Source organism: Mesocricetus auratus, unplaced genomic scaffold, assembly GCF_017639785.1.
Source record: "Mesocricetus auratus isolate SY011 unplaced genomic scaffold, BCM_Maur_2.0 Super-Scaffold_100009, whole genome shotgun sequence".
In the NCBI taxonomy this organism is placed as follows: domain Eukaryota; kingdom Metazoa; phylum Chordata; class Mammalia; order Rodentia; family Cricetidae; genus Mesocricetus; species Mesocricetus auratus.
In genome coordinates this window covers 32,259,013-32,283,736 of record NW_024429193.1, presented here as the reverse complement: position 1 = coordinate 32,283,736, position 24,724 = coordinate 32,259,013, and the positions used below count along the sequence as shown (strand labels likewise).

The window sequence follows — 24,724 nt, the reverse complement described above, 5'->3', positions numbered from 1 at the left end:
TACTAAAGAAATCAAAGCAAGTCATTAACAAGAGGCCCTTGGAAAAAGATGTATATCTCTTAAATTTCTGTCCAATGGCCTTAATTCTAAAATGCCAGTGTGGCCATATACTCCACAATGCAAAGGCTATTTAAGGTTCCTCACTTAAAGTTAGAAAAATCTAACCAATTCATAAGCCTTTGAAATTCATCCAGTAATACGAAATTCATGTCTATTTCTCAGAGGCACACTTCCTATCTATTGGCAATGTTGAAGAGAAAGCAATGCTATACAGCAGGAACTCTCAGACAGCATTGCAGTGAGTAAGCACTGTTTCCTACTGATACATCTATTATCTCTTTCTATTTACTGGTTGTATTTTTGTTTTCTTGCTTGCTTTTTTGTTTTGTTTTCTTGCTTGCTTTTTTGTTTTGTTTTGTTTTCTTCCTGCTTTAGTCTATAGCTAGTATTTTACTTTCTACACTGCTAGTAGAGTATAAAAATTTATTCCAAGTATTTTCTTAAGATTCATGAAAAATTGAACTAAATTACATGTAAACAAAACTCAGTTTTGTGCCATAAAGGCAATATTTAAAAACTAGTATCTTTCCCTTAAAACTCTACAGGAGATCTGACTAGCAATCATTATGACCTCTGGACCTGAGTTAGTTAAGAAGTGAGGAATGAGAAAGAAAGAGGATGAGGAACAGAATGTTTATATAGACTGTTACTATATAATAATATGTATAAACCATTTAAATACTATTTTATCATCATAGGAAATACATAGTCGCACGCCTTTAATCCCAGCACTCGGGAGGCAGAGGCAGGCGGATCTCTGTGAGTTCGAGACGAGCCTGGACTACCAAGTGAGTTCCAGGACAGCCTCCAAAGCCACAGAGAAACCCTGTCTCAAAAAACCAAAAAAAAAAAAAAAAAAAAAAAAAAAAAGGAAATACATAGTCATCTTCCTTGCATATAAATGCTACTTTATCACTCTGATCTCCTCAAAGCAACTTCAAATATGTAGCAATGGTATTCCTTCCTAAGCAATGAAGAATAAAAGAACTCAACAAGGAAAAAAAATCACTGAGGAGTCAGCAAAGGGCCTCAAAAGAAAGGTGGTATTAAATTGATGCTACAGATTCTCCAGAAGTGAGAAAACCACCCTAGAGGGTGATTTTTTTGTTTTGTTTTTCATTTTTTTTTTTTTAGACTAAACCGTTGTTAACCACTAACTACACTACTAATGGAATCCTCTGAGATGGTTCAGCAGTTAAGATCATTTGTTGCTCTTGCATAGTACCCAAGTTTGGTTTACAGCATGTACACGCTATTTCCTATCCCAGGATATCTGATGCCTTCTCCTGACCACCATGGACACCAGACATAAATTTGTACACATGTAAGCACACAGGCAAAAGACTGAGACATAAAATAAAATTTAAAAATTAAAAAAAAATTCACTACCTTATACATGAGACAATCTGTTAACAATCATAAAATGTTCTCTGTGGTCAGTGGATTAACATACAAGGACAAAGGAATGCAGTAGGAACAGTCTGCCCCAGAGAAGAGGACACCAATTGGCTATCCAATAGCAAACTGTCAGTCCAGAAAACATATACAGATAAGCAATATTATAAAGACTGAGCAGGTTATATTCATGTACTTAGGAACACATACACACACATACGTAATAACAATTAAAATTAAAAGAGGAAAAGAATTTTAAAGAGAGCAAGGAGGGGTATATGGGAGGGTTTGAATGAAGGCAATGGAAGTGGGCAAATCAATAATAAAAAGTACAATAAGAAAACATGGTATGTACACAGTCATATATGGATTTTAGACATGAAGCAGGGGAGTGCCTACAATCCCACAGACAGAGAGTCTGGGAAACGGGGAGGATCCTAAGAGAGAAATGCATGGTGCCTCAAAGAAAGGGAATGGGACAGAATCTCCTGAGTGGACTGGAAGCATGGGGGGAGGGGAGAGGGAGCTGGGGAAAAGAGAGAGGGAGAAGAGAAGGGGAGAAGAGAACATGGGGGAGCAGGAAGGTTAAGTCCGGGGAAGAATAGAGGAGAGCAGGATAAGAGATACCATAATAGAGGGAGTCATTATGGGTTTGAGGAGAGATCTGGCATTAGTGAGATTTCCAGAGATCTCCAAGGATAACACCAACTGGCAGTCTAAGCAATAGTGGAGAAGCTGCCTTAAATGCTCTTCCCTGATAATGAGATTGACGGCTACCTTGTATGCCATCCTAGAGCCTTCATCCACTGGCTGATGGAACCAGAGGCAGACAACCATGGCTAAACACTGAACTTAACTCCTGGAAACCAGTTGCAGAGAGGGAGGAGTGATGAGCAAAGGGGTCAAGACGGGGCTGGTGAAACCCAAAGAAACAGCTGACCTGAACAAGGGGGTGCTCATGGACCCCAGACTGATGGCTGAGAGGCCAGCATGGGACTGATCCAGATCCTCTGAAAGTGGGTGTCAGTGAGGAGGTCTCAGCAATCTTTGGAACCTCAGGTACTAGAATAGTATTTATCCCTGGTATCTAAATGGACTTTGGGAGCCCATTCCATATGGAGGGAGGCTCTCTCAGTGTAGACACATGGGGAAGGGCCTAGGCCCTGCCCACGGTGATATGACAGACTTTGGAGATCCCCCATGAAGGACCTCACCCCCCCCTGGAGAGTGCAGTGGGGATTGAGTGGGGAATTGGGGGGTTAGGGGGGGTGGGGAGGAGGGGAGGGAGAGGGAGCTGGGATTGACATGTGAAGCAAGCTTGTTTCTAATTTCAATAAAAAAGAATGATGACAGAGTATAAGGATGAAGGGCAAATAATGTCTACGCCTCTACAGTGTGAGGTCTAAGTCTTGCCTTCTACCATCACTTTGAGAAAGTTACTTGGACTCCTTGAGCCTAATGTTCATTATCTGCAAAATGAAGCCATAGCAGTTCTTGCCCGATAAAGAAACTATGAGGCTTAAACAAGCCAATCTACCTTAACTGCTTTTAATAGGTACATTAAAGTGATCAGTAAGGACTAGCTATTATTATTCAGCCATTAGTGAAATAATAATAAGTAATAACTCTCTCACACACACATAAGCATAAAAAAGAAAGAAAAATAAACTCAGAAGCTATTACTAAAGGTCTTTGGGAAGGAACAGTTGATACAAATTTGATACCTCAGATGACACTCTCCTGTATTCTCATGTATTAAAACTAATACATTTTATGAAATCTCTATAACTGCCAACATGATTATAAAAAGGGTGATCACTGACATCTATTTCTATTTGTGTATTCTTAGAATGATGAGTTCAGAATAAATCCTATGGAAGGAAGATGTTTCTTTTCCTTAAATTAATAGTCAAACTCCTAAACTGCAAAGAATTCTGCTGGATCTCAAACTCTGGATGGTTTGCAATTGCTGTGCACAATGGTGGCAGACGTACATTTCCAGGTTACTGTTGTGACAAGAAATTGGTCTGTAAACTTCCTCAACAACTGGATATCAGGAAGCTATCTAAACAGCAATTTTTCTTAAATGTACTTGAAACAAAAACAAAACAACCACACAAAAACTTTCTGGGCATTTTCCATGTCATGGAATGATGGAAGGCAAGCCTTAATAGGAATTCTGATATATTTTCTCACCCCTCATTTTAGGGAAGGATTAAGGCTAATGCCTATCCAGAATATGTGACTTAATGAACTGACCTTCCTTAAAAGCAGCTAGAGCCAGGCAGTGGTGGCGCACGCCTTTAATACCAGCACTCGGGAGGCAGAGGCAGGCGGATATCTGTGAATTCGAGATCAGCCTGGTCTATAGAGTGAGTTCCAGGACAGGCTCCAAAACAATACAGAGAAACCCTGTCTTGAAAATTAAAAAAAAAAAAAAAGCAGCTAGAATAGTGGTAGCTCTCTACCACCTTTAGAGGCATAAAACAAAATTGTAATTTAAAAAATCACAAAATTAAAAACAAAAAGAATCACTTATATCATTTCTGTAAGGTGTAATTATCCCATAGAACCCAAAGTAATAAATACTACTCTGTGAAATGGTAAAGCAGCAACTATTGTCTTCATGCTGTTGCGCCAAAGATCATCAGTTCTTATATGCCGTGCACTTTTTAACTCACAAGTAACTGGAGCTGAAGAGTTGCTTTGTTTTGTGCAACATAAATGATATGTATATTAATTCAGTGCAGGTAAATGAGGAGCTACCCTTTCCCTAGTAAATTTCCCATAGTTTTTTTTTTCATCAATACTCTTATTACCACTAAAAATAAATAAATAAATGGATTGTTTTCCACTAAAAGGCAGTTTTGTTCTATGTCACTAATAAACTTCATGGGATTTTTATTTTAATTTTTAGACAATGTCTTACTATTGGGCACAAAATGGCCTTAAACATACTTTGCTGCTCATACTAGCCTTAGATTCATGCCTTCCTGCCTCAGCCCCTTGAGAGCCAGGGCTTTATGGGTATGTGTTCAAATTCAGGTAGTGGGAAGCTCTCTGCAAGAATCATATTGTATGTTTGTTTGTTTTTTTCAAAAGTAGTAAGGAAGCCTTAAAGCACAGCAATAGAAATGATCAGAATACACCAGAAAGAAACCATGAACCACATGAATAATATACTAACTAGGTCCTTACCTGCAAATTTTGCAAAACAGTGAAATCTAAATGCATCTGCCAGAGGCATCTCTGAGCTAATTCTCTTTTAGAGATCCACTGTGAATCTCATACAATATTTCTTATTATGATACAAATATAACAAAAATACTGTCTCTGTATTCATGTGTGTTTACACCCAATTCTCTCCTAGATAATTCTTCAGAGGAAATGCATTATTATGTCTTGTGTCCGTCAAACCCTTCAAAGTTCTAGCTTACCAGAAGAGCTTAACCAACACTTGCAATGTTTCTCTACCTGAGAAACTGGCAAAAAAAAAGATCACAAATGCATGCACTCATCTAATACGCATTTACTAAGTACATGCTAGGTATGCGGACAGAGCTCAGCAATGCATAAGGAAATACTGGTGTTCATTAAACAGAACCTTACTCTAAAAAAGCATTACCTAAAAGCCCTCTAATATTACTAGCCCAGCACTAGGGAGGCAGAGGCAAGCAGATCTCTATGAGTTCAAGGCCAACCTGGTCTATAAATTGAGTTCCATCCAGGGCAATCTCCAAAGCTACAGAGAAACACTGTCTTCAAAAACAAGAAAGAAAGAAAGAAAGAAAGAAAGAAAGAAAGAAAGAAAGAAAGAAAGAAAGAAAGAAAGAAAGAAAGAAAGAAAGAAAGAAAGAAAGAAAGAAAGAAAGAAAGAAAGAAAGAAAGAAAGAAAGAAAGGAAAGAAAGAAAGAAAGAAAGAAAGAAAGAAAGGAAGAAAGAAAGCAAAGAAAAAAAGGAAAGAAAACAAAGAAAAAACGAAACAACAACAACAAAAACAAAACAAAACAAAACCATGAATTGGGCTGGAGAGATGGCTCAGTGGTTAAGAGCATTAGCTGCTGTTCTGGAGGTCCTGAGTTCAATTCCCAGAAACCACATGGTGCCTTGCAACTATCTACAATGAGATCTGTATACATAATAAATAAATCTTAAGAAAAAAGTATTATTAGCCTTGAGTGTGGTATAACATCTTTCTCTAATCCTCATAATCTCCTTCTTTATTAGCACCAAAAGGAAGGCAGAGAACTCAGACAGCTTGTTGAAATTGCAGAGTTTAGTACTGTTTGTCAAGGATATTCCTATCTATTGTTCTTACCTACAATTCAAGAGATTCATGTGACGTATCACTGTCTACAAATGAATAACTACTAGATTCTAAATTATATCTCTTTTTTTTTTTTTGGTTTTTACGAGACAGGGTTTCTCTGTATTGTTTTGGAGGCTTTCAGTCCAGCCCGGCCTCGAACTCACGGAGATCTGCCTGCCTCTGCCTCCCGAGTGCTGGGATTAAAGGCATGCACCACCACCGCCCAGCCTAAATTATATCTTAATCATTGATTTCTGTCCTTTTAACCATGAATTTCTAATTGCAGACAAAGCCATTGTCATCATTTTGTATACAAATACCATTGTCATTATTTAATATAAACAAATCAGAAAAACTATGACTCTTACCAACAGAGTCCTGCTTTGGCAGTTTCTAACCTCAGACTGTAGCCAAACATACCAAGTATCATTGATAAAACAAGCACAAAAGGGGTTTTAATCCCATCCTTTAAAGTGACAGTCTACCTTGTGATAATGCTTTGTAGTTTACATAACAAAACAGAGTTATAATCACATTATATAATGTCATGGCCAAAATACATTAGGCACTTAAATCAGTAGCTATTATCTCCCTGACAGCATGATGCATTTATGATTACAACTTAGGCTGTTGAACTTCACTGATGCTTTCTTTTTAGTATAAGGCTATTGTACTAAGTCTATTTTTAAATCACCATTTTGATCTGTAGATATTTTGCTACCTTTATTTTCACTTGACTGAACAGCTGCATGTTGTTGAATCACCTACCCAGCATAGACAGCTGAGTAAACTCAGCACTGATCATTTCAATAGGTAGAACTTCAATTTGCTTATCCGTTCTGTCAAGACTATTTAGTTTGTAAGTCTACTGCTTGGCTTTCTGTTGGTATATGATAAAGAAAAATATGTATTTCAAAAGGCTCCTGTTAAGGGATAAGTTATAGGAAAAGAGTGCAATTAATTGTTTAGAATATTGTTTCACTGTTGTATTCAGAGAAATGCTGGTGTGTGTGTGTGTGTGTGTGTGTGTGTGTGTGTGTGTAATCCCACGAGAACATGTGATATGTGGAGGCTAGGGTCAATGTCAGGTGTCTTTCTCAGATTGCCTTTTGTTTTGGAAACCGGATGACTTACCAAAATGAAGTTCACCAGTTGCTTATATTGGTTTCTTCTGCCTCTTCCTCCCAACACTGGGGTTGCAGATACACACTGCTGTGGATGGCTTTTTTACTTGGATGTATCCAAATTTAGATCCATATGTTTGTGCAGTACGGACTTTACTGACTGAGCCATCTCCTACTATGCAACAAGAATAAGGAGCCCCACTACTTCCTTCCATTAATGTTTCTTTCTTCCATTTGGTGTGAGTTTACATGTATGTAAATACTACTAAAATTCACCTTACAACTTCTAAATTTTACTTTGTAAGTCTGATTAGTGTTATTTTTCATTGCACAGGTAAACAAGAAATCATACCATGAATCTTTCAGTCAAAATACAAAGTTGGATTAAGTCAAGCAATGGACAAAGTTTTACTTTCTAACTTAATTACTATAATTATTAATATACCTGGAAGCATTATGCATAATTGTATATATACACACACACTATGACACAGGTAACTTCAGTAAATATTAAAATAAATAATATCAATCTAGTGGAAAGAATTATAAGGGTATAAATGGTAGCCTATAACTCTAAAGGTTAGTTTCACACCAAATTTTCTGTTTAAAGATGAATACTGTGGACCTACGTTGACGGGTAAGTCTGGATTTCTTCACCTAATTAAAAAGCCTGTGTGATTGCCACAATCTGGAACTTTCAGTTTCCATGGAGCCTATGTGATGATTAATCTTTATTGTCAGTCTGTTGGGATTTAGAATCATAAAATGGAAATAAGCCTTTTGACAAGGTCTGTGTATGGGTTTCTACATTAGGTTACTTGGGTTGGGAAGATCCACTCTAAGTGAGGAATGGCACCATTGCATGTGCTGAGGCTTCAAACTGTACAGAAATGGAGAAATTGAGCTCGATTCTGCTTCCTGACAGCAGAATCAATGTGGCCAGCTGCCTCAAATACCTGCCACCAGGTCATTCCCACCAGAATGCGTGCGATTCCCAATCTGAGTCATAACAAACCCTTATTTATAGAAGTTGTTTTGTCAGATAGTTTGCCACACCAACTACTTCACCCTATTATTGAAGAAGCCCCTATAGAAGGTATGCTGTGCTCCCTTCCTTGAAGGGCCAGAGTTCCAAGATTAAGGACATAATTTTGAGTTGTGCCACTATGGTTAATGCTTTCCTCTGGGTCTATGATAGTAAGTAGCCCAAGACCCTTTACCTTTCTTGAATCATGTAGATTGTTTTGTTATTCTGGAGGAGTTTCTCTCCTTCTCTGATAGTTAAACTGAAAAGAAGTTGTCCCTTTTTACCACCTTAATCATGTCTCCTTCTACTATACAGTTGTTTTAATCTCTCATGGGTTTTGGAATAAAATAGCTGAAATATTTAGAAGATACACAATTAAGGCAGATTATGTGAAAAAGGTTTAAAGCTAGTAATTGTGGGTCAAAGATATTGATTTTAGTTCCTGGACGTTGTAGCATTTATTCCAGCCTTTCAAATATTTAGTTTTACTTTCTAGTTCTTAGTTGTAATTCAAATAAGATTCCTAAAAGGGATTGTTATTTGGAATTAGTATGAGAAATGTACTTAAAACTCTAGATTATTCTCCACTAAAGTTATCTAAAAATCACAGCTTGTCTTTATAGAATACATATTTATTTAAATAATAATGCCAATTGCCATAGAATACTATGTAATTATGCTCCATAATTTGTAACTATAAATATTGCAATTGATTTGCAACTAATGCTTCTGATATTGATAAAATTAGAATTTATGATGAAGAACACTTGGTCTAGAAAGGTCATGTGAACTTTCTAGCCTCATGAAAATGAAAGCAGTTCTTGGTTGCAGACCTGAGGCTCAAACTTCCGGATCTGTAACTCAAGCTCCCCTTCTCTCTTATAGAAGACAGGCCAGGTAGTATCTATAACTGAACCACAGATATTCTACAAAAGCCAAGTGTTAGAGAAAAATCAACAGCAGCCTTTCCTGCACACACTGACTTCTCAGTATGCCATGCATTTGGCTTATTTGTTTCTCAAACCTAAAAGGGGGATATTAGATCCCCTGGCCACAAGTGTTGTATCTACTTGCAGTGACTCAAATGTGAACTGTCTAAGCGCAGAATTTACATCCTCCATTAACTCCAGTCATTGCAGGGATAATCTCACCTGTAATCAGCCAGAAATGCTGGAATTAGAGACATTCAGAGTATTTCACCCAAATGTCCTGAACCACTATTTTCTGTCTTTTACTAGCCAGCCTAATTACTCTACTGGTATTGATTGTTCTGACTTAACACCTCACTGTCATTTCAACTCAAATTTCCCCATAAAATATTCACTACTCTTGGAAAGATAATACATTCAGTTGTTCTCAGTGCTTACCATATTGCAGAAATGAATTCAGTTGTCATCTCTTTTGCTACAACTTATTGCATTCAAGGGTTAGAAATATGCTCTTTTGGTGAAAGGGACAGTGTAGCAGTTGAAAGCCTGAGACACTGTGAAGTTACTTGAGAGAGGTTGCTACAGTGGGATTATTGGCTACATGGCTCTGGCTAAGAGTGACAGATGGGAGAGGAGGGGAGATCGGGAGATAGTTTACATGCATGTAGGGGAGGAAGCTGTTGAAAGCAAGATTAAAATATTGAATGTATAGGTCAAATACAGGCAGAACTATGACTAAGATTAGTTTTTGTTTTGATTAGTTTTGTTTTAAAGAGAGATATGACTAAGGTAAGTTTTTTTAAAAGAGATTTCTATGAAAAGTTTAAAGTGATAAATTATTAGTAGCAGGTTAAGACATTTTGTTAACGTCTGTCTGCTTGACATACCAAGCACAAATACCTATTAATGAAACCACTAATGTATGAAGAGTATTTTTTATGTTTGCAAACAAAAATGGTATTGTATCAAATTCACTGGGTGTGCTTTGTCCCGGCTGATTTTCTCATTAGAAATTCTTAGCATGATTAAATGCTAAGTACACAGCTGTGTAAAGCCTCAACTGGTAGTAACCAGTAGTGCCTAATACTGCCTTCTTAAAGCGATAACAATAAACTCAAATATTGGATGTACAACACTGAGGCCCCAATCATCTGAATGAAGGGATGTTATCAATATAAGTACAGATTGTATATACAGTAGACAAATAAAGCTAACGTAAAACTTTCTGGCTCTGTTGAAAATTTCTGTGGGAGAAATAGAATATAACTCCTGCTTAAGACCTTCCTATGTCACCATCACAAGTAGGCTAAGTCACAGTATGAATTCTATTAGATTCTAATTTGGAAAGCATTCAGATTTATTTCTAAGCAAATCTAGTGGGATGAACTATATCACTTACATTAGAACATCATTATTACTTTAAAAAATGAAAATAGGGGTCTGGGGCTTTCCATCAAAAAGAAAAAAAGCTATATACAGTCTAGTAGAGAAGTGAATTCTTTTACCTTTACCTTTCTTGTTTCTAATGCCAATCACCTCTCAACTGTTAAAAACAGCATCTTTTTTTTTTTTTTTTTTTTTTTTTGGTTTTTCGAGACACGGTTTCTTTGTGGCTTTGGAGGCTGTCCTGGAACTCACTTGGTAGTCCAGGCTGGCCTCGAACTCACAGAGATCTGCCTGCCTCTGCCTCCCAAGTGCTGGGATTAAAGGCGTGCGCCACCAACTCCCGGCCAAAAACAGCATCTTTATAATAGAAAATGGATCCAAATTATAGATCACATCAATTACTACATAAACATACAAAAATCTCATAGACACCTTATTTACTTAAAACTAAACTGAAATAACTATAAGAAAAATAAAAACTTCATCAGAAATTTATCAAAATGAAATTAAGTTTTAAAAGCTTGCAGCATTTCCCTGTATTTTGAAATTTACTTAAAATGTAAAGCTACGACTATTTTACAAAATCTTATTCAAAAAAGCCTCCATCATACAAAGATAACACATACAACTTTTTAAAAAGAGAAACTAAATTGCATATATAGTTTAAAATGTTTTGAAATTCTCTTTTAAGAAGACTTATCTTTATATTATTTATTTGTATGTCCTGTGTCTGCATGAGTATACAGAATGTGTGTAGGTGTCTTTGAAGGACACTGGATCCCCCGAAGCTGAAGTTCCATCTGGGAATCATTTGGGTTCTCTCTGAGAGTTGTTCTCACTGAGATATCTCTCCAGCTCCTTAAATTTTGATTTAAGATCACATTTCAAGAAAAGGTCGCAAACACTCCTTTATGTTGTGAAAAAAAAACTCTTTCTTTCTTGATTACGTCTTATCTTCTCCACTATTCTGTACTGTTTATGTTTGTTTGTTTTCTCTATGAGTTTGTGCATCTACTTCAGCAGTTGTTCTCAACCTTCCTAATGCCGCAGCCCTTAACACAGTACCTCATGTGGGGACCCCAACCATAAAATTATTTCACTGCTACTTCCTAACTGTAATTTTCCTACTGATAGGAATACTAACATCTGATATACAGGATGCCTGATATGGGGGCATGATCCACAGGTTGAGAACCACTGTACTAGGAATTCTTTTGCTGTTGATTTTGTTTTATTGCATTGTGGTCAGAGAAAGTACACTGAGTTATTTCAATTTTCCTGTATTTGCTGAGATATTTTTAGTGTTCTTAATTATGGTATGTTTTAGAGGAACTTTCAAGGGGTGCTAGTAGACTGTATATTCTTTAGTTTGAAGTTTAATACTCAGTAGATCTGTTAGGTCCATTTGATGTATTATGCCCTTTAATTCTATTACTCAGTTTATTTCTGTCCAAATCACCTGTTTGTTGGAGAAAGTGGAGTGTTGAAGCAACCTACTGTTACTGAATTGGGATTAATCTCTGTCTGGAAGTCCAATAGCACACTTCTTCTGAAACTGGATGTGCTAGAGTTTGGTGCATATATGTTTTCCTAAATGCAATGTCTTCTTGGTTACTTGTTCCCTAGGTGGTTTCAATTTAACTAGAGGAGATTAAAATTAATTTATTTTTATTTAAAAGTTTGAGACAATATACTTTGATCATATTCTTTCCCTTCCTTAATTCCTTCCAACCTCCCTATCAATCCAATTTCATGTTCTTCTTTCTCAAACAAAAATAAAATCAAAACAAACCACACAAAACAAAACTCATAGAAAAAAAACATGGAAACTGTTTTAAGTTAGTCAACTATTCCTAGGCATGAGGCCTGCCCTGAAGTGTGATTTAGGTATACCCATTCAAGAAAACTGATTTTCTCTTTCCAAGAAGATATCAATTACAAGTAAGTTCTTAGTGAACTTGAGGTCCACTCCTTCACAGTGCTGGGATATTGTCTGGTTTGAGCCTGTGCAGATCCTGTGTATGCTATCACTGTCTGAGTTCACCCTGAATCTAACAGAAAAAAATGTAAAGAATGGGCTTGAATTCATTGTCACAGAAAAGAACTTTCTGAACAGAATCCCAGTAGCACAGGCATTAGCGCTAGCAATGAATAAACTGGATCTCATGAAGTTCAAAAACTTTGGCACAAGCAAAATGTTCATTCATTTGAACAGAAAAAAGCCTAGAGAAAGGGGGAAATTCTTTATAATTTACATCTGACAGAGTTTGAGTATCTAAAATACACAAAGAACTAAAAAAAGAAAAACTGTTCATCAAGAAAACAATCCAATTTAAACATGGTGTACTGAACTAAACTGAGAGAGATTTCTCAAAAGATGAAACAGAAACAGCTGAAGAGCATTTAAAGAACTGTTCAACATTCCTAGCCACCAGAGAAATACATATAAAAACTACTTTGAGATTTCATCTTACACCAGTCAGAATGTCCAAGATCAATAAAACAAATGATAGCATATGCTTAAATTAATCATTGCTAGTGGGAGTGCAAGCTGGTATAGCCACCTTGGAAATTAATGCAGAGGTTCCTCAAAAAGTTAAAAATCAATCGACCTCAAGATTCACCTATACCATTCTTGGGTAAATACTCAAAGGACACTACATCTTACCACAGAGACGCTTGCCCAGCCATGTCCATTGCTGCTCATTCATAAAAGGTAGATATTGGAATCAGTCTAATCAATGAATGAATTACAATTAATTTTAATAAATTTCTAATTTTTAATTCTAAATTTTAATAAATTTCTATTTCTAGTTATTGTTTACACATTATATATGTAATTAGTTTCACTAATATGTAAATAATAAAGCAGTGTTTTTCCATTCCTTCGATAATTTGCAGGATCTTTTATGAACTATTGAAAGTACACATGGTTGTGTCTTTGCCAACAAAACTCCACCAGAAATAAGAATGCATGAAAGGGGTTTAAAATGTTCTCTTTCACATTTTACCTAACATGGATGAAGCTTTTAAACTATGAACAGATAGTGGAAAAAGGAGTTAGAAAAGAGGAAGATGATCAGCTGGGGAGAGGGTAAATATGGGCTAAGGCAGGGAGGTAGTTATTGCATATGCCACATAGGAAAACGCCATAAAGAAGCTGTATTGTTGCTGGGCAGTGGTGGCACTTGCCTTTAATCCCAGCACTGGGAAGGCAGAGGTTGATGAATCTCAAGAGTTCCAGGCCAGCCTGGTCTACAAGTGGAGTTCCAGGACAGCCAGGACTGTTACACAGAGAAACTCTGTCTTGAAACCCCCCCTCATAAAGAAATTGTCTTGTACATATCATAAGCTAATACAGACAAAACAATGGCTCAACCCTCACTACAAAATCATTTACAATTTAATTATAAATAATCCAGGCCTATGTGAGACATCTCAGCAGGTAATGGCATCTGCTGTCCACCCTGGTGACCTGAGCTTAATCTCGGGGATATACACAGTGGAAAGGGAGGAACAACTTACAAGTTGTCCACTTACCTTTACACATACACCACAGCATATGGATGTATTTCCACACATGAACACACACATATACATAATTGTGCAATTACAATAAATGATAGAAAATAATTCAATCTAGAATAAATTGATTTTTATCATCCGTTATTCTTTCTGAAAAAAAATTTAAAAATAGAACCTAGTGTTTTCTTAAAGAGAAATGTAAATTCTTTCGAACTACTATAAAATGGACCTTTCTTTAATTGTACACAAAGCTATTCCATTCTGAAAGGTATTTTTTCAGCAGCTGCTATAGTCATTGAACTACAAAATCAGGTCAAGTATTTCAGTGAGGTTTTTTTTTTTTACCATATTATAGATACACTCCAAGGAGTTAAAAAACATAAGGAAATAATGGGGAAATAATTATCAATGTATGACATAGTAATTCTCTCAAGTCCCCATGTCAAAAACAAACTATATGAAACATTACAGTTAAAAGTCAATAGCCCCTTTAACAGGAAGTTCTCCTTAATCTAGAAGAGAGTTTTGGAAATAGGAAGACACACTTATTTGTCTTGCTATTAGAACACTTTCACTTCTCATATAACTTTCCATAACATATACTTTATTAACCAAGTAATTAACTGACTTCTGGCTGAATTCTGCAATCTCCAAATAAAAATGATTCCAACAAATAGCTACATATGCTGCTTTACAAATTATATTTTGGCTAGGCACTATGCTGGCTCATGCCTATCTTCCCAGAATTCAAGAGACTGAGGCAGGAGGATCACAATTTGAAGCTACCCAGGGCTACTACACAGTAGGTTCTATGCCAATGATAGAGTGAAATCCTTTCTGAAAAAACACTACATCATAACCACCAAACAAACAAAAATAACCTCGACACAGAGCCAAATGTAATTTCCTGTAAATGAAGACAAGAGGAGGGATTAAAAGACATTGGTTTTAAGGTATCATCAACATGGCTTAGTTCTAGTACAGGAAACAAAGCAAGATATAAATGTTTTAGTTCTTGACATCTAGATACATTTATACATAGTACAGTGCAACCTAAAGCAAACAAAAAATCTGTATCTTCCAGAAATAGTGTTTCAGTATAGAATCATTAAATAATGCACAGATTATATATGTTGTCTGAGGTTAAAAAGCACTGGTTCTCCAAGAGTAGCTTGTCAGTCCGACCAATAGCTTTGCATCACCAGGGAACCTGAAAAACTGTTTTGGCCATCCCAGACTTAGTAAGTTGCCTATACATGAACCTCACAAGATTCTGACTAACTAACACTAAGAGTTAATGAGAAGATAAAAAGTACAAGAAATTATATACTTAGTCTTTCTAAATTTTCTCTATTGGGGATATCAGAGCTTGAATATAATGGAGAATCTGGGTAGGATTCCTGCTACCATGAAGGCATCATGAATCTGCATGAAATTACCTCTGATCCCTCAGGACTGGGAATCATAGAAACATGAAAATAAAAATGTGTGGAGCCAACTGAAATAGGCTAATGTTAATTCTCATCCTCTACAGTAGCTAGTGCAGCTGTGCTCTTGACACTCCAGTGACTGTATCGATTCAAGCCGCTAACACTGTGCTGGACAAGAAGCCAACTATTTCTGTATGTCCATGGCTCAGGAACTATACCAAGGTATTTCATAAGTATCACTCAATGGGTCTATCAGAAAAACCTCACATCTACTTTCCAGTCACCTAATTAAACTGTAAAAAATATTATCCAGTGACCATTTTTATGTTAATAACTACAGGAGACAATCTGGGTTTTCTCTTCATTGTGGGCCTGACAGACATTTTAATTTAGTGCCTACAGTGGAAATCAACCATTTGTGCAGGTGGTTATTTTCAGAGATGATAGAAAATAAAATTATATAAGCTCTACTACTGTTGGAAGTACTAAGCTACCATAAAGTCAGAAAACTTTTTTAATATATGCATAAATGACTCATGCTTATTTAGATATAATTAAAACAAAATAGAATGGAAAAAAGATTTCTAAAGAACAATGGATTTGCTGAGGGTTCAACTAGCAATAAAAAAAATTGCAGGTCTGAGAAGCCAGAAACTTTTAATGTACCATTAATTGTCTTTTAAATGAAACTTCACTAGGGCATACTTTGCTTAAAATGTTATACTTGTTATTAATTTAAATTAGTTTCCTACTTTAAACTTAATACTAAATGTTCTAGTCATTATAAATCCCCAAAGGAGTACATTTATTTTCTCTGTTTTTACTGAGTTTACAAAACACAGTGCTCTGCATGCTATTTGAGAACAGAGTGTTTAATTAAAAGCAAAATAAATTATACTTGTTGAAACTAAGCAGCTACGTATATTCAACCCATAGACAACAGTTATTTCTTAAAAATCTATTTCCCATTCAATCTATTGTCTACACAGGACAAAGAATCTCTTGATACTATAGATATGCTTACCCAAAGCAGATGGATTCCAGGGGAGTGAAGGATCCACAAATAAAAAGGACTAATCAGTTATGGGCTCATAAAGTGATACTAACTAATTTTTGTTGCTGAAATAAAAATTGACCCTTATATTTAAAACAAAAATAACCAAGGAGTTCAGCAAACCTTACTTCTGGCAGTGGGCTGGCCGGCTTTGTGAGGATTCCTCCAACGTACACAACATTAGGCAGGGTGGGTCTTGGAAACTCCAGTGCTACGTCAGTACACAACATCCATAGGCTGGACCCATGAACCAAATCGTACATGGACTTCGAAGGCAGCAGGTTGTACTTCTGCATTATCCTCTCGTACTTGGGAAGAACCAGAAAGCTAACCCCTATTCTGGAAATGAGGTAAACACCAGTATTTTTCATCCTTTCCAGGAAGTTCATGCGGTCTGTGAGGAGTGAGTTAAACTCTGGGACATAAGCTAAAGGTGCAGGCGCTCCTACTTCAGCAGGATACCAAAGGCCAGTAGAAAATACAGCATATTTAACTCCTAAAAGATGAGCGATCACAAATCCACACATATCATTGGGGTCCACAAGTAGCAGGTCAAACTTCTCTTTTTTCAAAGCCTGGATTAGGGCTTGGTTGCCAACCATCATGTCACAATTCTTAGTATAGTGATCCAGTATGTCAACCAGTTCAACGGCTGTCAATCGCCCAGAGAAAATATTCCGCATTTTAGACTGCAGGAAAGCATCTGAGGTGGTACTGTTGAAGATCCCTGGGTATCGCTGGAGGCTGTAGTGATTAGATGGGGCAATGTCTCTGCCTTCTGAGAGAAGGAACACAGTGTGGTGGCCTCTCTCATGCAAGGCTGATGCTAGCGTCTTGAAAATGTACAAATGGCTTTCAAACATAATTGGCGGCACGATGATGATTTTGGCAGCCCTTGCTATTCCAACAGCACTCCATAGGAGCATGAAATATGTAGTGTAAGACTTCATAGCTGTGAAGACAACCAGAACATGACTTAAAATGGTATAGACACGTAGCCACCCAAAACAATCACAAAGATTTTATTTTCCAAAATATATGATGATCAGAGTCTTTTAAAAAGTAGTCTAATACATTGCACAGAAGCCTTCACTTAAATAAAAGTTATTATTTAAGAAGAGAATTGGAAAAAAGTGACACACAATACATATTAAGACCAATCTCAAAATATTTCATCAATAAATGAGAACTTTTGAACCCAGATAATAACTTCTTCAAGGTCTAGAAACAAGTGATAGCACTTCTTTGAACACTATCTATGAAACAGTATTAAAATTTCTTATTCTTAATACACATCAGTGTCAATTCCAGGAGGAATGACAATTTTTAATTTTCACATGTATCAGTACACAATTGCTACTTAAATCATTTTAATTTAGTGGTAACACTCCTAATTGTGACTAAAGGTTTCCAATGAGAGGTCACACTTCAAAAAATAATTAAGTAGCAGTTCAATAATTATGTAGAAAATGTATTTCCCTCACAGATAAAATCATCTTCAGCATGTTTTTCATAATCACTAAGTACACGGACTATCCTGGCAGTCTGTATTTATGATCATTTCAGTTGTTATGCAATGTGTTAATTCAGGGCATCACCCAAGTGAATGACTTTCAAAAGCAAAGTCCAAGAGTAACTGCATATGGAAGAAGGTTTTGTGAATGAGTATGTTCTAGACCACACTTTCTACATTCCCCCTTCAACCATAGTGCCAACTTCAAGTCACATGGCTGTACACCTCAAGGCAGACATTTCTGATTTATGTTGTCCCTCTTCTCCTATATGGGTTTTGGCTGTGTATGAAGGGTGGACTGCTCCTCCCTTCAGAAACAACACCACTCCCCCTTGCTTCCTGGTTTCTGTTCCCTTTTCCTACAATAACTTATGCAAAGATAGATGGCAAAGGAAAGTTAGGTTGGGGAAACCAGAAGGAAGCTTGAAAGACTGGAGTGGGAAGGACTGAGCCATCCGGGTATCCCAGTATCTCAGTAATCCCAGTGATCCCAGTAGTGCTCTACCCAGTTCCAAGGCTGAGTTATGGGATCTGAAGAAGGAGACAGGGAGACCTCACCCAGCTAAGGGAGCTATTCAACTGTTCACTCCTGCCTCCAGGACAAGGAGGGTTGGAGTCTTACCTTCTTCTCCTCACCATCTCCCAGTGGAGGCATAAGCCAGAGACCCTCTTGCTTGTTGTCTCTCACTTACTGCCTCCCCTGGGATGGTGGACACTGAGTGTGGAATGGGATGAGGGGTTGAGGTAGTCTTTTGCCAGGAGTTGGAGAACCAGCACCATCTGGAAGTCATTCTCTGTAACGGCGAGAGTCCCCCATTGACCACTTTTAGTGAACTAGGATCATGCCCAGCCATCCTGGCCTGTGAGTGGATGTCCCTTTGCCAACAAGATGGCTAGGCAACTCACTTTTTGCTGGGAAAGTGAGCTGTGGAGCCAACCAAAGGGAAAGGGATCCTTTCCTCAAATTTTGCCTGTCACTCTTAAGAAGTACTTTTCTAGTTCCTCTTCCCAACACAGCCACATTGAACTCACCTCTGCTTTTAATTTCTGTCTCTTTAACTGATGTATGGGGCCTGGTGACTGAGCCCAGGCATCTGCTCTAAAAGCTCTGGTTACAGGAGGAGAAATGCCGTGTGCAATTTCTAATTTTTGCCATAATTGAGGCTCATAGCTGGTGTGAGACTGGTAATTATTAACACTCCAGGTCATGCACTCCAAGAGTAAACCCGGAAAGGCATAACCACCAAGATGCTTGAAGCCAGAAATGCCAGTCCTCCGTGTTTATGCCAGATTACTGTTTAAGAGGAGCTAAACTATCTGCTCTAAGCCATTGTGCTGTCTCTGTCTATAGCACCAGATGATGAACCATCATGACCTTCCCAGAATTGAGGGAACTCCCATGGGATGGGCATTTCAGTGCTACAACTGGGAAATTCCTGAGAAAATCAAGCAAGTAGTTCACTGCATCATGGCTCTGACCTTGTAGTCCTTTTTCTCTTTTTGAGACTTGGAAGCATTACTTCACTTACACTAAGACAAATGCGTCCATTTTATGAAACAAGCCTGAAAAGGTAAAAACCTGAGAAAAGCTAACGCCAAGTAAATTAATCCATTCTATCCCACTATATACAGAGAGCTTACACACATGCATACAGGCGTCCACTTTATACACACACACACACACACACACACACACACACACACACACACACACGGCAAAATGCAGCTGTACTTCTATGGCTACTGCTTTCATGTGAAAGCAATATCTGGTGTGTTACAGTAAGTTAGGTCTATCAGCTTGCAAATAAGCCACTAAAAGTAACAATCCTCGCACAGAACAGGAACTTCTCAGCTTGGGGTGGGAAGAGAGCACAGCATTTAGAAAAATATGGCCCCCTGTTTCCAGTCAGCTCCCACCTTAAAGAAAAAGAGACTGAGAAGAGAGAGAGGTCTGGAGACATGGCTTAGTGGTTAAGTGCTTAAGAACCCGTTTGATTCCCAGCACCTGAATCGCGGCTCACAACCATCTATAACTCCAGTTCCAGGCCATCTGATACCCTCTTCTAACTTTCTAAGGCACCATGCATGCATGTGGTGTATAGAGAAACACCCACACACATACAAAATAACACATATAATTAAAATTATTAAAGCATGCCAGGTACTATGAACTAACTGGACTGTCACATACTAACAAAACTCAGGATGGCCATCAGAAGTTAATGAATAGATAAGTAGATTTTCAAAATCAACCACTTTGCTAAGGTTTTGGTTTTGATTTACTCAGAAAACAAAACACATTTCTATGCTAATTTTGCACATGATTTGTAGGTATACACGGTTTACCTACAGATATGAGACAAAAATGAATGAATGAAGAGGATGTGGTCTATTTTACAAATTTAAAAAATAAAAAAGTTTTAGAGTCACCTGTCAGAAGTTTTTTGTCAAAATTTCTAACAAAATCACTTTTTAAAAAAATTGTAAATAACAATTAATTTGAGAAGTCATGATGAAAATATTATATTCATTTTGTATTATTGCTTATACTAACATATTCCATTATAGAAAGTGAGACTGATATAGCTGTTTGGGAGTACTACAAACATACAGATCTTGCTTTATAAAAATGAAATACCCAAAGAAATTAACCATTAGCAATACCTTCAAAAAGGTTGTAAGGTATGCATTATTACTGTTGCTTTTGTAACATCTCAAGCTCAGCAGACTCACACTCTTCACTATCATCAGCCACAGTTATCTCCTTCCTAACATCTGCAGTATAGGTGGCAAAGCTGTAATGAGAAACTCAACCCTATCCCTTTATCAGGATAAGCTGGCCCCTGTCCACATAGAGAGTTTCCTCCTTAACCATCAAGTGTAAGGAAAAACAAAAGCAAGGCCATGGAGAAGACAGAAAAATAGGACAAGATAGATATCAACAAACACTGTACTCAGGAGCCCATACCCATTTATGCCTAATCATGACACATTTCATTTAAAACACTCAGTAGGCAGAGGTAGGGGAATCACTATGAATTCCAAGCTAGCCTAGGTACAAAATGAGACCTTGATGATGAGTAATAGTAATAAGTACAATTTTATATCATAGGAAATAACAAAACACAAAACTTAGTCACCTAAATGAAATGATCCTCAAATTTTAGGGCCCAAAAAAACCACTTCAAATGCTAAGAAACAGATTCCAAGGTATCTTCAGCAAATATCCTGAGACTTGGGTAGAAAAGAGTCTGTATTTTAAAAAAGCAGCTGAAGATTTGTATGTCACTCTCCACCACACTGACTGGTAGGAATCTAGCACTTAGACTTCAGTGCAGAGTTAGACAAGTGACACAACTGGAGAAACTGTAGGTGTAAGCTAGCAGGCCTGAGGTAAAGCATGGCTGTCTGGGGAATTCAGAAAAGCACAGTGTACAGCCTGGATCCTCAGGAACACAAAAGCAGCAGCTGAACAATCCCAAAACATTTATAAGCTTCTTCCTGCTGAAATTACCTACAGTCTCCAAGAGTACATAAATAAAGCTTTTAGTACTATGCCAGCACAAAAGCCGCCGGCTATCCTGCTTGCTGTCATTCCTTTTAGGACTGGGTTTTCCCTCTCACCTAACTCATTTAACAAATTCTAAATTGAACTATGTTTTTAGTGCATTACTAGAATGGAATTTCCTAGTGATATATATCAAGATCAACTTAGAAACATAATTAAAATAGTTGTTAATAAATACTTAAGATTTTGGCTTGGAATTATATTTGAGAATCCAAGATTGCTTTTTCAGTTAGTTCATATCTGAAGTATGGAAATTTTAAATGACTTATAATGAAAGAAAAAAGTAAAAGAAGACACACATCCATAAATCCCATAAATCTTGTCATTAGTAATCTTTGTAAATGGAGCCAAGTACTTTAATTTGAGACTAGTTACCTAACCTGCCAAGTGAGACTATCAAATTAGAAGGTCTTGAACATCCTTCACTACTATAAAACCTGTTCAAAACTAGATTTATGAACATGCTTAGAAAGAGCTAGGGAATGAAAAAGAAGGAGAGGAGGAAAAAAGGATAAATGTAATGAGATTGATATGATATGATCATAAATCAGTTAAGATCAGATCAAAGGAATAAATAGTATACTTAAAAAAAAGAAATAAATTAAAGTTTATTTCCAAATTAGGTTACAGAGAGTCTTCAACTGACACAAACTTCACAAAATATAAATTAGGTTTGACAGATCAGGAATGAGAGTCCCGGGTCTATTTATTTCTGAAACAAGCTCCCTAGGAACATGGGACTACTGATACTCATATAAAGTAACTATCAATATTGGTCAAGACGTAGTCAACATTCTAAGAGTCCTAAAACAGTAAAGACAAGATTATGGTCAAGCAGTTAGCAATGCAAACCTGCAAGGAAGCAGATTACTTTTCAGTCACAACTACACAAAGACAGTTTCCTTAAAACAATGTGACTACCTAATGGACTTAATACGTAATGTTTTAATTGGCTTTATAAATGGTCAATCTTTAAGCATGTGGCTACAATTTAACTCTAAAACATCTCTAGCTTTTAAAGTCTAAAGATGCTTAAAATCTTCATTGCTGCCACAATCATGAGACCAGGTCTAGGTTTGTTTTGTTTTTGTTTTTTGTTTGTTTGTTTTGTTGTTCTTTGGTTTTGGGTTTTTCTAGACAAAGTTTCTGTGTAACAGCCCTAGCTGTCCTGGAACTCACTTTGTATCAGACTAGCCTTGAACTCACAGAGATCTGCTGCCTCTACCTATGGAGTGCTGGGATTAAAGGCATGTGCCACCATATCCAGCTGAGGTCAGGTTTTAACATTTTTGTTGCACTACTGTTATCCAGGTGATAAAATTGAGAACTACTACCCTCACTGGGTAACTGCAAGACCGCATCAGAGCAAAGTCTACAAAAGTGACAACGAATTAATAAGCATGTACATATTAACTGAACTACGAATATCCAACTCCATCTACACAGCCAATTAATTACTGAAATCATTATATCATAAGTTTAAGTTATAAAATTATTCAGGCAATTGTTGGTCAAAAATCTTAACACCTAAGACAAGCTGTTCTTCCTCAAAAGTATCACAAATTTCCACCAGTTGAGAATATGAACCAACTAGTCATCTGGTATCACAGATTTGTGAGCCTAAAATTAGCAAGTATGGCTCCCCTTTACTTTGAGAACTTGGGAGGCAGAGGAAGGTGGATCTCAGTGAGTTGGAAGTTAGCCTGATCCACAAAGCCAGGTCCAGGACAGCTAGGACTGTTACACAGAGAAACCTTGTCTCAAAAAAACAAAAAGTAGCTGGGTCTGCCCTCTCAAGGTCTGACTTTGTAGATGCCGGATGAGCCACAGAATCTGTTTTTTGATTTTTTTGAAAATTCACAGGTGATGCTGACTCAAGTACTGACTAAAGAGCCATTTTCTGAGAAACAGTGGTAGCAATAAAAATGTACAGCTGAAAAATGACATTCCTTTCATTACAGAAAATGATGTAAATAAATCACTTTCAGTGTTTATTATATCCTTAAAAGACTGGGGCTCCTTTTTCTACAATTCTTCCAAGACCTGAACAGCTTGGTACTAATTATCCCCATGCCTCTGCATCATGTGATCAACATCCAGCAAATACAGAAATTCTTTGTTTTGAGTCTGACTTCACCCTTAAAACAAAGAGAAGAATTCCTAAGTTATCGAACTGTGACTTTCTAAAGTTCAAACTTCTAACAAATGCTTAATTTTAAACATGCTAGAACACTTTAGAAATCTTTTATTGAGATTTTTTATATAATCAGATGCATAAAAGTCACAAAACTATACATTTGTTCCTGGTATTGGAGGAGCATCAGAGAAATTAATTGTGTGTTATGAAGAACATACACAAATCTTTGTCCCCTGGGAATTAATATAACTTTGCTGTTTTTCAATCTAATAGTCTATATGATTAATGTTTTCAGACAGATTTTTCACACATTAGCCCAGTTTATCCTGAACCTCTATATGTGTATACTTCTTTATTGTTTTGTTTTCTTTTTGTGGAATACAGCAGGTAAATCTGAAGGAAATCTAGGTCAAACTTTGATCTCCCAAAATGCAACAGTATTCAATTAGCATTTACTTAGAAATTTTTTTTTTTTTTTTTTTTGGTTTTACGAGACAGGGTTTCTCTGTTTTGGAGGCTGTCGGTCCAGCCTGGCCTTGAACTCAACAGAGATCCGCCTGCCTCTGCCTCCCGAGTGCTGGGATTAAAGGCGTGCGCCACCAACGCCCGGCTCTACTTAGAAATTCTTAATGTTACAGAAATATACTGGAATGTATGGGATCTTTCCTCCACTTGTTAAAAACATCTTTTATTTGCTATTTGCACTAAACAGGTTTGTGGATGATCTATACTGGCATTTGAAAGTCAAAAAGTAAACATTCTTATAAAGTCTCAAATATGCTTTTGAACTTAAAAAATTCAGCCAAATATTAACCTAAAACCAAAATTCTATGTCTTCATCAGTAAACTAATAATAAACTTGCCTGTTGCCACAAAATTCAGACACAAGCTCCATGAGACATTCCTTATACAACATTAGATTAAAACGCAGCAAAATTAAATTAGTCCCCAGGGACCAAAGACTTCAGTAGGTTCTTCATAAGGCACAATGCATTTCTCTGATGCTTCTTTACTAACAGGGGAAAATGTAGTTTTGGGTCTTTTATGCACCTAGGATTATACCAATATATAGGCAATGAACGAGTGCTGAGCAGTCTTTTGCATCACTGCCGTCATTACTAGTTTAGTAAAACTGACACAAATATACCTAAGCACAGTGATTACTAAATTTTTTGTAAAATAATACAAAATACATTTAAAAGTATTTTAATCTAAACATCAATTGGAGTCCCAATTTAATTACTATATATATATATATATAAAACTG

General features: G+C 36.9%; 1 protein-coding gene across 2 annotated transcripts in view; it reads right to left on the bottom strand.

Annotated features, from left to right (window-relative positions):
• Positions 1–24,724, bottom strand: part of Ugt8 (UDP glycosyltransferase 8) — a 66,574-nt gene that overhangs the window by 29,533 nt on the left and 12,317 nt on the right. For both annotated transcript variants that reach the window (XM_005077141.4, XM_040751905.1), the window contains exon 2: positions 16,368–17,191. In XM_005077141.4, the coding sequence (XP_005077198.1) occupies positions 16,368–17,189 (822 nt within the window). In that variant the 5' untranslated portion in view covers positions 17,190–17,191. The remainder of the gene's footprint in view (positions 1–16,367; positions 17,192–24,724) is intronic.